The 12,910-nt window shown below is 48.0% G+C and overlaps 1 protein-coding gene across 5 annotated transcripts in view; it reads right to left on the bottom strand.

Moving 5' to 3' along the window:
- Window positions 1–8,193: 8,193 nt before the first annotated feature.
- USP33 (ubiquitin specific peptidase 33) overlaps window positions 8,194–12,910 on the bottom strand; it is a 35,427-nt gene continuing 30,710 nt past the window's right edge. For 4 of the 5 annotated variants that reach the window (XM_009947336.2, XM_086463566.1, XM_086463564.1 and 1 more), the window contains 3 exons: window positions 12,568–12,670; window positions 11,770–11,838; window positions 8,194–9,394 (listed from right to left, as the gene is read on the bottom strand). In XM_009947336.2, the coding sequence (XP_009945638.2) occupies window positions 9,237–9,394; window positions 11,770–11,838; window positions 12,568–12,670 (330 nt within the window). In that variant the 3' untranslated portion in view covers window positions 8,194–9,236. The remainder of the gene's footprint in view (window positions 9,395–11,769; window positions 11,839–12,567; window positions 12,671–12,910) is intronic. The other variant, XM_009947337.2, reaches the window with a different exon arrangement.

Here is a 12,910-nt window from a genome sequence, read left to right as displayed (position 1 = left end):
TCCAATACACTGTCACTTCCCTCGTCTCCCTTGCTCCCCTACGCCCTACCCAAACCGCATCACCTCCCTCAGCCTTGTGCCGGCAGTTTCCTCCCTGCTACGACACCTCTCCCGTACCAACTGGTAGCTGTATTTATTATGGGCAGCCTCAACTATTACTCGTTTATAGAGAAATAACAATTTTTCTGGCCTTACCCACGTTGGCAGTAAAAATCCCCAACAAACCGAAACGCCCACTGTTCTGCTCACGGGAAAACGGTGCTCACGACGGCTTTTCGGCACGCGATGATGGGACAGGCCAGAAAACGCTGGATCAGCCCCGCTCCCTGAACCAGTACTTGCCACAGCAGCAGGAGGCAAGGACCTTCGGAAGTCCCTTCCAACCCCGTACCTTCCACGATTCTACCCTTTGTATCGCTCCACGTCGCCGAGACCTCAGCTCACGTCTGTCAGCACGAGGTCCAGCATTGGTGACGCCATTGCAGGGCTCACGCTTTCAGCAGCACCACCACCGCCGCCGCCGCTGCCCCGTCTCAATCCATGAAATGGCTCCTACGATTACAGCCCATTCAAGGTGATTCCATGGTTTTTTCCTGATGCAAGACTAACAAAGTTGGTGCTTTACAGCCCAGCGCAGTCGAGAAGCTGACCCTCAGGACACCCGGGTGGTTGCCCTGCGACAACCGCTCCGGTACCTACACCCTGCCCGAGGGCGGCACGGCCAGGCCACCGCTGCCCGATGCCAGGACCGGGCCGGCGCGCGCGGCGGCGGCTCTAGCTCTGCGCCAGCCTCGGCGGGAGGAAGGTCGCAGCCAGGCTCAGCTGGGGCTCGCTCGCCCCGACTCGGGGGAAGCCGCAGCGCTGGCCCGGGCCAAGAGCAGAGGGCACGGTCCCGCAGCCAGCGCCGGCTCAGCCGGGCCACCCGCCACAGCACGGCCCGGACCCGCCCAACCCTCCTGCCCTGGTGCCAACCCGCAGGCGCCTCCGCACCCATCACTTCCATTGCCACCGAAGTCACGTTGGGCACAGGTGCTGTACAGGCGGCGCTCGGGGTTTTGTACTGGGGTACCTCTGAAAGAATAAAAGGAAAAGCATTTGCATTCCTGAGAGGAAAATGCCAACAATAGGTAGTTACGTAAAATAACTTATGAAAGGGAAGTTTTTGTTAAGCTGAAAAAAACCCCCACATTTCTGACCGTGTTTAAACTGTTTTCTGCTTAAATACGCATCCTTCAATGCTTTGCTGTAGGTCCCCTGTTCTGCTGCTCACTCCTGCCTGATGCACTCCCTGGAGAGCCCCCAGTTCTAATAATTTATTTTTTTTTCATTCATGCTACCATATGTAAGGTAAGGTTTCCCTCAAGATCAACATCAACAACAAAGCATTTTCAGTGGTTTTACCTGGAGGAAAACGCGTTAGGTAAAGTTTAGACACAAAACAGTTTTGTTCAAGAAAAAGAAATTCTGCCTGCAGACATGCCCGACTGACTCACACAGGTGTGGCTGCAGCAGCCCGTTTGCATCAGAGACCGCACAGGCTTTTTGCCACAACTTTTATTAAAATTTACAACATTATCAATTCAGTAACGTAGTAACAAAATGCATGGTTTTAATAATATTTCCACTACTCCAAATACTGCTTGGACAAAGTATTTGTCTTCACGGTAGTTACGGAAGGCAGCACGTCAAAAATAATACAAAAAACCCCCCTAAAATCGTAATTGATAAAAAATGCAATTGTGGAAACTTGCAGAGGACTTTAAGCGGTCATCGGTCCAGCGTCTACTCAAACTAAATCCATCCAGCCACACATTTACTGTGCCTGTCTCCGTGACGCTTTTATTCTTCCGCAGGACGGAGGCAAGGGGAAAGCGAAGCAGCGGCTCTCCCCGGCACAAAACTCTCCCAGCCACCGATGAAGGATCCCCACACCTGGCCAGTCGGAGCCCCCTGACCCACAGCCGACTGCAGCGTCGGCCGCGGCCGCTGACAGACGCCGTGTTCCGCCCTGAAACAGGTGCCAATTACACCAGTTAAAGGCGTTTAGGAAGCCATCACTGCATCTCCGCTTGGTGCCCGTCTACTTAAAGTAGGGGCAATCTGATCCAAACGGGATGAGGAGGTTGCTCCCACGCCACTGAACAAATGACCAGTAGATCTGATACTTACTTGTCATAATTAAATTAATTCAACTACACTCAGTACAATCTATAAGCACGCCTCACACACGAGGTACTCCCACTCGATGGCTTTTCCCAACTTCAGCAGAGGCTTCAAGGCCAGGCAGACACGAAAGGACAGCGGGACTGGGGTGCGCTACCAAAAAATATTGTGGATTTGAACTCGTTCAACATAAAGCCGTGCAGCAAGAAGGAAGCTCCTTGTTTGTCAGGATGCATCCTACTCCTCAGTTCTTAATGCTCAAGAGTGAGGTTTTATGTTTCAAACCAGGAAGCGCAACATCTCCTGGAGGAGGGTGGCGGGGCAGAAGCCCAGAAAGCGCCTCCGTGGCCTGTGCCTTTCCCCGTGTGCACGGAAGGAGCCCAGGGAGGCCAGCCTCTGCCCCGGGGTGTGCAAAGTCAAGGTCACACGTGGAGCTGCGATTGCTGCCCGCCTAGTTCAAGAGACAAGGTACCTCCGCAGCCCTGCTCGGGTGGAGCCAAGTTAGTTGTACTACAAACAAACAGCTATTTCTACAGTTACAGCGCACAGTCAGCCTAACAGAAAACCCTCAGCACTGGACTAGGCGCTATTTTCAGTGACATTTCTAACCGAATTAAAGCTGCCAATCAATTAGCATTTTGGCATGCATGAGTGCGTTCCAATCACAGCACCCCAGGTTGGAAGGGACCTCGAGGGTCACCTAGCCCGACCTTTCCTGGCACAGGCAGGGGGCTAGACCAGAGGGCACAGCACCCCGTCCAGCCGCGTCTTCAGCTTCTTGGGTCGTAGCTGAAAATCCCCAAGCAAGCTCCTGGCTGGCGAGAGAGAGGTGCGCGCTGGTGGACACAAACGTGCATTCAGAGCACGAGCGGGTGCCGCATCCCTGTTCATCCGGGCTTGGCATTTGAACAGACAGCGGGAAGGGGGAAGCAGCGCATCACCACGGTAACCAGGACGTCGTGGTTCAGCATGTGCATTAACAACCACGGCGGACAAAATCAGCCACCTAGAAAAATATTCATTTCTGGGCAAAACTATTCAGGAGCAATGCAAATGAAAAGGTCTTGGCATTGTTCTGGGAGACAGGAGACACAAAACTGCTATTTTTCATTTTTGACAGCTGACAATTTATCTTCAGTTTTTTCTTTCTCGTAAGAATCAAATGCCTCCTCTCCTCTGCCCTCTTTATTCTTCTCAATTAAGTACTCTAGGATTTACTTTCTCATATGCTAAGTTATTCCAAAAATGGATCCTACTAAAGCTCTTAATGTGCAGTAAGTTCTTTGTGAGTTCCAAGTGAGAGAGGAGGCATGTACCCGGCAATGAAATCTTCAGCTTCATTTGTATTACGAAAACACGCGGATGGTGACTGCTTTATTTTGCACCTCCCGTGCTGCTGAAGAAATGACTAGTGAGAAACACAAGTGACTTGAGATTCCCCAGCATGGCATAAAGGCGTCTCAAACTGCACCAACCGCCGGTGTGTCCTGTGGCGCCAACTTTACCTATCTACTGACCATTCCTTTAGTAAGGGCGTGCGATCGGCGAGGCACGTGTCAGCTGTATTTCCTCACGTCCACTCGTTTTAACAACGGGAACTTGTATTTTTCCCTTTTAGCTAACCAGCTCCACCTTGAACGAGTCGGAAAATGAAATTTCTTGCTTATTCATCTTATAAACACCCCATGTGAGAGACTGGGTTCCTACCGTGTTTTCTTAGGTGCAGGCGTACACCCGTCCACGGCCCTCGCAAGGACCTTGTCACCAGGGGACACGGTACCTGGTACCACTGACAGGTGAGAAACGTTTTTCTAGCACGTCCCAGCTGAGAAAAGCTTTGCGACAGAGTAAGTAACAGCGGCTTTCTCTGCACAGCCCCACCGTGCTGCGGTGAGCAAACTGCTGACCCGCCGAACGTGTCACAAACAGAAGACGTCTGATGATCTCGGGTGGCAGGGCTGGCACTGCTCCCTAGGGAGAAGCAGCCCTGTCACCTTGCCCAACGGCTGAAGGCTAGGCTGAAGCTGTTCTTAAGACAAGTCACGTGTTTAAACAGCTATATAGATATTAGAGAATATATTCAAGAAAACGAGCCGTACTTGTCCCTGCTAGCGAGAACAGCACTTTTGAAATCTTCTACCAAACAAGGCCGTTTTCTAAGCTGCTACGATTTTGAAGGCTAACAGAAACCAAGTTTGTTTGCAACCAGATAATTTCTGTGGAATAACGCTGGAAGTGATGTGTCTGCCTTCGTGACGCTTCAGAAATCTAGAACTCTTATTTTGCTTCCTGCTACTAATTGTTGGCTCTGGATGGCTTAAGCAGAGAGGGAAGCCAGAAAAGCCATCTGTTTGGAAAAATGAAAAAGCCCAGTTGTTTTACTCATTTCCTGGGCAAAATGAAGAGCTCAAAGGTTTTCAGTGAGAAAACTGCTTAGACTGCACTAAGCCAGATGTATATAGAGGATTCAAAAGGAATAAATGGAACAGGATTTTCTTAGTTGTATGGCAAATACGAAGAAACCACTTGCCCCTACCAGCAGCTAAGCTGTAAGTTTTCCTGTGAATTCTCCAAATCTCAGGTTTGCTTTTCCAAAGGAACTTACATGATGAATAACAGGATTTATCTATCAATAAAGCCCCCTCCAAGTGTTAGCAGTATTGTAACAAACAAATGCCTACAATACTAACTTGAAAGAAACTTCTTGGCTTAAGTCCTTTTAAGAGTACCTAGGGTATCTATCTCGTGTTAGAAAAGGCCAATCAAAAAGTAAGTTTTGATTCCAAGAAGCAGGATTCTCCCATAATGCACTGGCAGAGCACATCAAATTGCAGCAGATTTCACAAGAAAAATTCAGGCCCAGGTGGGTGTATTGAACTCCTGCTCCACAAACGCAAACTGCTCCATCCACGCCGTGTATTTTACAGCCCAACAGGTTTCTAACTGTTTGTGCTGCTGTCCCGCCGTCAGCGCGACACACTGCTGGCGCAGCAGATCCTTCCACAAAACCACCCTGCTTCAGGGCGCGCTCTGCCAGAACGCAGGAGCACACAAACGGACGGAAGGCTCCCAACACAAGTCCCTTCAGATGGCACTGCGCGCGGCGCGCCGCTGGAAGGACAGACCTCTGAGAGCACGTTACCATCGAGCCTCCGCAGCCAGGGCCAACGCTCTGCCACGGGGCAGCTCCGGCCAGCGCAGCTCTGCCGGCAGGACCGCAAGCCCTCCCGCCTGGCCGCGTCACTCCCAGGCAGAGCTCAACGGACTAGAACTTCCACAGCGAACACGGTATCGCCGGCGAGAGGAGACAGGTCAACAAAGAGCCCTACACAACGGAGCCCCCACCCAGCCAGCTGCGTGCCGTGGGCTTGCGAGCCATAGCACAACCCCGAGGCAGAGCCGCGGAACGCCAACGTAGGATCTTGCCCACCGCCGGGGACGCGCAGCAGCAACGGGTGTGGATGCTCTCCCGGGAACTCCGATTCGGTAGGGCCGTAGCATCTCGCCACGGGGCGCTCACCCTACGGCCGTTTTGGTCCAGCGGAGACCAGGGGACACCTTAGCCCATGGGCCTGCTGCTCAGCAGCTGATGACGCCAACAGTGTTCAAACAGAATAGGCAGAGCTATCAAAATGGTCCCCAGTTCATCTAGTATGAATTAATAAAAACAGCTTTTGCCTGTTTTCCTCTTACCTTGACACAGCTTTTGAGCAGTGTATGAAGTCTCTGGCTTCCCTAGCAAAGCTGCAGGCCATGACTGAGGGGAAGGCTGACACCCACTACAGCAGTCAGCTGGGCGTTACTTACCCATCTCAAAACAAACCCCAACCTTTGTCGGACGCATTACTCACAATCACTATTCCCACACAGAACCAGAGACAGTTACTGTAGTGCCCCCGAGTCCTCACAGTTCAGTTAAGAGGCTGGAGAAATAGATTGCATGCACTTATCTCTCTCTTTCTCTCCCTATCCCTAGACACAGGACTAATTCAGATCACACTTGCAGAAGCAGTGTAACCTGGACTACGCAAGCTCAACAATGAATGTCCATCACAGAATTGTCATCAGAACCTCCTAATTCCCTCATGTTCCAGTCACAGGAAAGGAAGACACTGTCTTTAAGCCAGAAAAAGTGTAACAGGTTAGCTGTAAAATTATTTGCTTTATTAAGCAGATGGACTACCCCGCTCTCACTTTTGAAGCGCACTGTAAAAGTGCCTTATTTTACTGCTTTACTACTAGCTCTTCCACTCATCTTCCCTCAATCATACCGTCCAGGTACATCACACACTATCTGAAGCACTCTCCTCTATGTTGGGGGTTCAGTTGAACAATTAGCTATACTAGTTGCAAAAAACCTTCAAAACCTTAGAGAAATCAAGCTTTGCGCTGCCAAGTCCCCCATACCCCCACGCAGATTTCTCCAGAAGAGAGGATAAAAGTTACCCGAGCGAAGGGCAGGCTCGAAACAGCTCAAATCTAGATTCCCAGGCCTAAACCAAGGACTCCACTGGATCCTTCCCTTCTTGAAATGACAGCTTCCCTGGCACCCAGACACTGTGCTGCGTTTCCTCAACTGCAAACACACGAACAAAGAATCCAAATAGTCTGGGGAAAGGCCTGTGGAAAAAAACAACTTCCACAGCCCCTTCTCTGCTGCGAATTGGACAGCCCTTCACAGTAAAGGCTTCTCCTTCACCTCCTCTTGCACCGCTGCCTCCAGCATACGCCAGCCATCCATCTGGAGTTCCCCCACGGTCTCTCTTTAAAAGGCTCCTTCCATTCTGCGGCGCCAAATGCCTTGTGGGGCTCTCCAAGGGCTAGAAGCAAGGCAGTCACCCCTCCGGAACCGCTCGTCTTCAACACAAACACATCTACTTCATCTCTGCAAGCTCAGGATTTCTTTTTATTTCATTTTTAAAGCACAACACGCAGTGGTAGCGTGAAGGTGCCTTTTACTGCGGTGACAGAGGCGTTTCACGAACTCTGCTCGTTTCCAGTGTCTCGTTACTGATTTACGTGCATCACAGCGGATTCCCAGACAGCCGGTGGAAAAGCCTGACAAAACTGCTAGAGGATTTCCAGATTTCCCACCTAAATGACCTAAACCCAGCACAAGCCACCACCGCGGAAGCGGTGACAAATACCCCTACTCGTCTGGGAAAAACTGTTCACCATGACCCAGCAGTTATCTCCACGCTGGAAGTCTTGCGCCCTCAGCGTTCTTTGAGGCGAGAGCACAACTTTGTTTTCAACACGGAGCCTTGTGGCTCTTCTCTGAAATAACCTCTCCTCCACTGGTGCTTATCATCATCCAGCATCCAAACTGGGAGCAGCACAGACAGGATCTCGCAACAAGCACAGCATCAAGTGGAGCAGAATAATCACCTCCTGTGCCCAACATCTGACGCTTGCTTACCCGGAACAGGTTTTGTTTCGATATCACTGGATTTTAACTCTTACTCTGACCCGCTATGACACCCGGAACACTTTGTGCAGAACCGCTTCGTTCCCCACACAAGCTGATGTCCCCAACGCTCCATCCACTCTTCTCCTGCAAGTTTTACATCCCCCATTGGATTATTAATAAAAACAGTGAATGAACTGGTAAGCCTGATCACCATACAGTGCTTGAACCGAGAAAATACTTCCCGAGTTTCCAACTGAGGACATCCTGTAGGAAGAATCCTCCCTGAAGCATGCCGACCTAAGCGTTGTTACTCAGCTTCAGTCTGTTAGAGCGCCTTAAGGACAGCTTAAAGGGGATAAAGCCTTGGGGGGTGGGCGGGGGGAAGAGTTAAAGACAGACAGTATAAATCCAGGTTTGGTTTAATAGAAAAAAAAGGGCAGAAGACGGAGGAGTGGGAAGTTAGCACAGCCTTCCGCAGGCCAAGGCCAGCAAGCTGCTATCGACTGTTCACAGGCAAGTCTGCGGCGCTCCTTGTACGTACCCGGGTAACCACAGCACTACTTCAGGAGTTTTTGTACTGATGTAATAAAAGAAGAGCGTTTAAAAAAAAAGGCTTTTTTCCTCCCCCTTCTTCCACAGTTTATTTATTTATTTTTTTAAATTGATCCAGCCTTGAATAATGCTGCTTATTTGGTAACAGTATCAGGCAAAACCAAGAGCGAGTGCCATTCTGCATTCCAACATGAATCATTCAGCAAAGTTCTGCAATATATACATTTTATCCAGCTTCTGACATTATAGGTCACCATGCCAATGAAAATTTTTAACAATACAGTAAGATCCTTCAAATGGAACTGTTTATGAATGTAGCTCAAGAGACCAGACAATTTAATTTCTGAAATTTATATCACTCATGTCCATCATCATTTTACATTTCACACTTCATGCTCTCAAGAGTTACCCTAGAGAAAACTGAATCTTTGTCACATACACTATCAAAGACACTAGCCAGGTTTATAGCGTTACAGAAGACCACAATAAGATGTAAAATTTAGTAGGTAATAAGTTATGACGTTTGCTGGCTAAAACAATATTCAATCTACACTAATGCTTGATCCATTCAAATACAGTAAGTATTTGGATGTTACATACTACCCATTTCATATACTTACAGTGCAAAATAAGTGAGAATTTTTTTCCTGAGCATTTAGGAAATTAAAATCCTTTTTCTTTACCATTGATTGCAATCCACTTAAAATATATTCCCCATGTACCTAGGCTTGTTAAGACTGTACAATCAAGACAGGCAAAAGTTTGTAGACAGGAGAAGCCCAATCAGGAATCAGAAGGGTCATTGAACAGCTCTAAAATTTGTCCCCACTTTTCAAGTCTAAGGATATAACAGGATTTTGACTTATACCAAAAAGTTCAGAAATTACATTTCTTTCCCATTGACCAAACACTCCAAAACGTACAAACCACATGCCTTCCAAAACAGAGAAACGGCCTCTATTTAAACACAGGGTAATACATACTTCACCTTACTGATCTGCAGTTAATGCAATGCCTCCAACAGACGTAACAGAACAAAACTTCTAGGAATGTATTTTGGGCGTTTTGTAAGGAAGCGGGAATCCTTACAAGTTCGTCTTTTTCTCAATAGCTACAGACCATGAGTTTCTAATTCAATCTTCTCCTCTGTTTGCAAGATATCAGGTTCTACTGGAGGAACAGGTGGTCTGAGTATAATCTCTGGACCTCCACCATAGATTGACTGAAGAAAATTCCATGTTTCTTCAGATATTTGTCCAGAATCTGCACCTGAAAACGTTTTTAAAATTTGAATTACTATTTAGAATAATTCTTTCATGATTTCTTTGAAGTCCACAACAGATACAAGAAGAAAAAAATAATTTAGACTCAAATTTAAAACCCTAGGCCGGAATTGTGCTTTATCATGCACCAACCGCAAAACCCAATGACCTATTTTGTGTTAACTTTACACTTCTTGATTCTTACAGCTACCTGCTCTAACTTATCCGGTACTTAACACACCTCAAGCACAAAACACACGAAGGTTCTATGATAAAGACCTCGTCTGGTGTTTACCAACCAAGCTGACAACGGTAGCTCTCGGAACACGGGAAGCAACGGTTCACAGTCGTACAAGGACCCGCAGGCCCAGCAACTACTCAGTAAATTCAAGGACTGAAGCTTCTTCTTTCATTAAAGAAATTAATCTCAGTAGCAAAGAGTGGGGGAACCACAGTGAAGTTCTCAGAACCCAGAGAGAACCCACTATTGGGGTGTAACAGCCCCACGAACGCTCCCCCTACGTAGCACTGATGGGTCAGCCCGATTTCTTTTCGTTCACTGACTGAAGTCTTTGCTTGGGGCTCCATTCCTCTGGCTAGGGTCCCTCTCCTGTCTCAAGTCAGCATCCAACAACATTCCTGATTGCCCATAACCTTTTATAGCGGCAAAGGCCACGGGAGCATCAGCACACTGTCCCTCTAGGCTTTAACACGAGGACCCTGGCTGATAGGGCTGAAGTGATTTCTCCACGCTAACCCAGGCAGAGAGCACAAATTCCAGAATAAACGCCCTCTTCTAAGTAACTCATTAAAAACCTGCCCCACACAGCAAGCTTCCCCTATATCCTTATTAGATACTACTAACCTGCCCAGTTAAGCCTAATTTCAGCACCCTCCTACTTCAAAACCAACCAAACAACAAAAGCAGCGCCATGCCGGGGCACTTGTCCCCCGCCACTCCTCCGTCCTCACCTCCTGCTCCACTGGGCCCACTACTGCGCTCTGTGGACCAGCAGTTTCCCCAGAGGAAGGTGCAAGAGCTGCACGTCTGCCACCTGCACTCGCTCAGCCCTGCAGAGCGGCACCCGGCAGTCCCGACGCAGACCCTGTGCCAGCGCCAGTGACGGATGCCTCAGCGGGACCCGTTGAGGCTCAGGCCCTCAGGCATCAGCTCCCCTCCGCAGGCACAGGAGCAGCTCTGCACGCCCTTACCCAGACCCCAGCTCTCCCAACGGCCAGGCTTCACCGAACGGCCCAGTGAATGGATGCACTGGGGTCAGGACCACCGGGTCACAGACCCACGCAGGACTGTACCGTTTAGGGGCGCTCCCACCTCTTCTCTCATGACTTCAGAGGAGTTTTCCACAGCCTGTTTGTCTCCATTTCTACCCAAGTTCTACTTTGAATCAATGTAGCTGAAAGCAGGTCAGCCACTGGCTAATTTGCTACCAATTACTGATTCCAAAATGATTTTTTTTTTGCTAGACGTCAGTCAGACTCTTTACACCTCGTGTTTGAATCCTACATTAGTGCTTAAATCATTCAAATGTACTGCAAAACTCCTGAGCGCAAGAACTCACTCTTTTCTAAATACACTCTTGACATTTTACAACTGGTGTGGTTTATGCAGGGCCTAATGGCCTCCAGGGAACTGCCACTGGTAGGTCCACTGTATGCTGAGGCATTAACTTAAATTGGGAAAAAAAATCCAGTTAAATAAATGTTAATCTTAGTGCCGCAAATTTTTTTTTCAGCTGAGCTACAAAGAATTTAAACATTCATAGTGAGCCTAAGGTCTTCATAAAGCAGGACATATTAGAATCTTTTTTCCTCTGTATCCACAAATTTCAGATAAATGGTATTAAAGCGTCTGACTGCGAAGAACAACAAAGAAACCTTCATCTCTGCGTGCCAGAGAAGTTTGTCACGTACAGTGGCAAATAACTTGCAGAAAAAGGAGCAACAGCGTTTACTTACCCCGCTTTACTTCCTTCTGTCAGAAGTAGCTCTCGATTCAAATTAGGTTTCAAGATTCCAGTAGCAGTAACGTACAGACACATAACACCGTCCAAGAGCCAAGCACCTCCCAATTTACATTAAGAAAACCCAAATCAAACCAAGAGATGCAAAGCCAAAGCACATTTTTGCTGTTTTAAAGTTACTCTGCATCTCCTTCTGCGCTCTCACATGCACTTGGATTAGTCTACTACAGACACTAACTCTTTAAGGATGAGCTGGTGCCCCCAAAACGGGCACAACAGAGATTCGCTAGGAGTCGCCATTTTGCAGTAACAGTTAAAAAAAAGAATTCATCATAAATTTTCCAAACATCAGCAAACAGATCACCAGGAGCCCCAAGCTGCGGCAGTGCTCGACACCTACCTTGTTTCAGCACAGCATTTCCACACTTTGTTACTGCAATCTTAGCGTTATCAATAGGCCCAGGAGGATCTAGTGCGACAGAAAGACGATTAAAATTGGGGGAGCTGACAACCAACGGCTGGTCGGAGGTTGTACTTTCAAACGGAAGGAGAAACAGCTCGTTTGTTTGCTGCTTGTTCTTGTACTGCTTAGCAGTACGTCCCCAGCTGCTAAAAGCTAATCAGAATTTTAATTAAGAGCAAGTTTTTCAAAGCATTCGTGATTACAGTAAGTCTTCAAGCAACTGTAAAACACAAATTAATCCTAATTCTTACCCCCAGCAAAGCTGTCCCAGAGCAGACCCAGACAGCGCTTCCATTTCAAAACTTCAGAGGCACCTCAAGTAGGCTGAACTGGTGTAGCCACAGTTGTCACCCAGTTATTGATGAGTTAAGGCGGCGACAGCGAGGCTGCCTTACCTCCAGAAGCTCTAGCATTATCTACAGCACAATCCATCCCCCCTCATACCTAGATCCACTTCCCTGCTGCTGCTGCTCACAGCACCCTCCTGCAAACAAGCAACGTTCTCTCCACAACTCCCCCATCACCCACTCTTGTGAGTCACTTGGCTATATTCTGTCATTTGGTTCCAGAATACACTGGTCACCTATAAAACCTGTGCCTTGGATGTTTGTTCTAAGAGCTTTTGTTGCCTTCCCGCTCTGTTCTTCCTACAGCTTCCACCAAAGCAGAAAGAATTACTCAAGCAGTACCACCGCATCGCAGCAAAACCCGTGTGTGGAACGGAGCGCCACTTACCACTGTCTTTACCCTTTACAAATCCTTCCCATTCTCTGAACCATTGCATACTGATGCAGTAAAATGTTGAGGGAGATTCTTCTTCTTGGAATGCTCTGTTAAGCTGAAAGGAGAAAGAATCCATGTTTTTCTGTTGTTTGTTTTTTGCCTTTAAACTGCTGAATTCTTTTAAGCACTGTACCTATTAGCAGCATAGTATCCACTGCTACAGAGCATTTTAAAGAACTACTGACCGTCAGAACCATAAACACCTGGTGGATTCCCAAGGTGAGATTGTGACATCATGTAGCCTTCACATTAAGAGATGGTTTATTCTTTACTTGAGAATTTATTTATTTTTTCC

Source organism: Leptosomus discolor, chromosome 3 (genome assembly GCF_034619465.1).
Source record: "Leptosomus discolor isolate bLepDis1 chromosome 3, bLepDis1.hap2, whole genome shotgun sequence".
Classification (NCBI taxonomy): Eukaryota; Metazoa; Chordata; class Aves; order Leptosomiformes; family Leptosomidae; genus Leptosomus; species Leptosomus discolor.
This window is presented reverse-complemented; position numbering and strand designations above follow the sequence as displayed.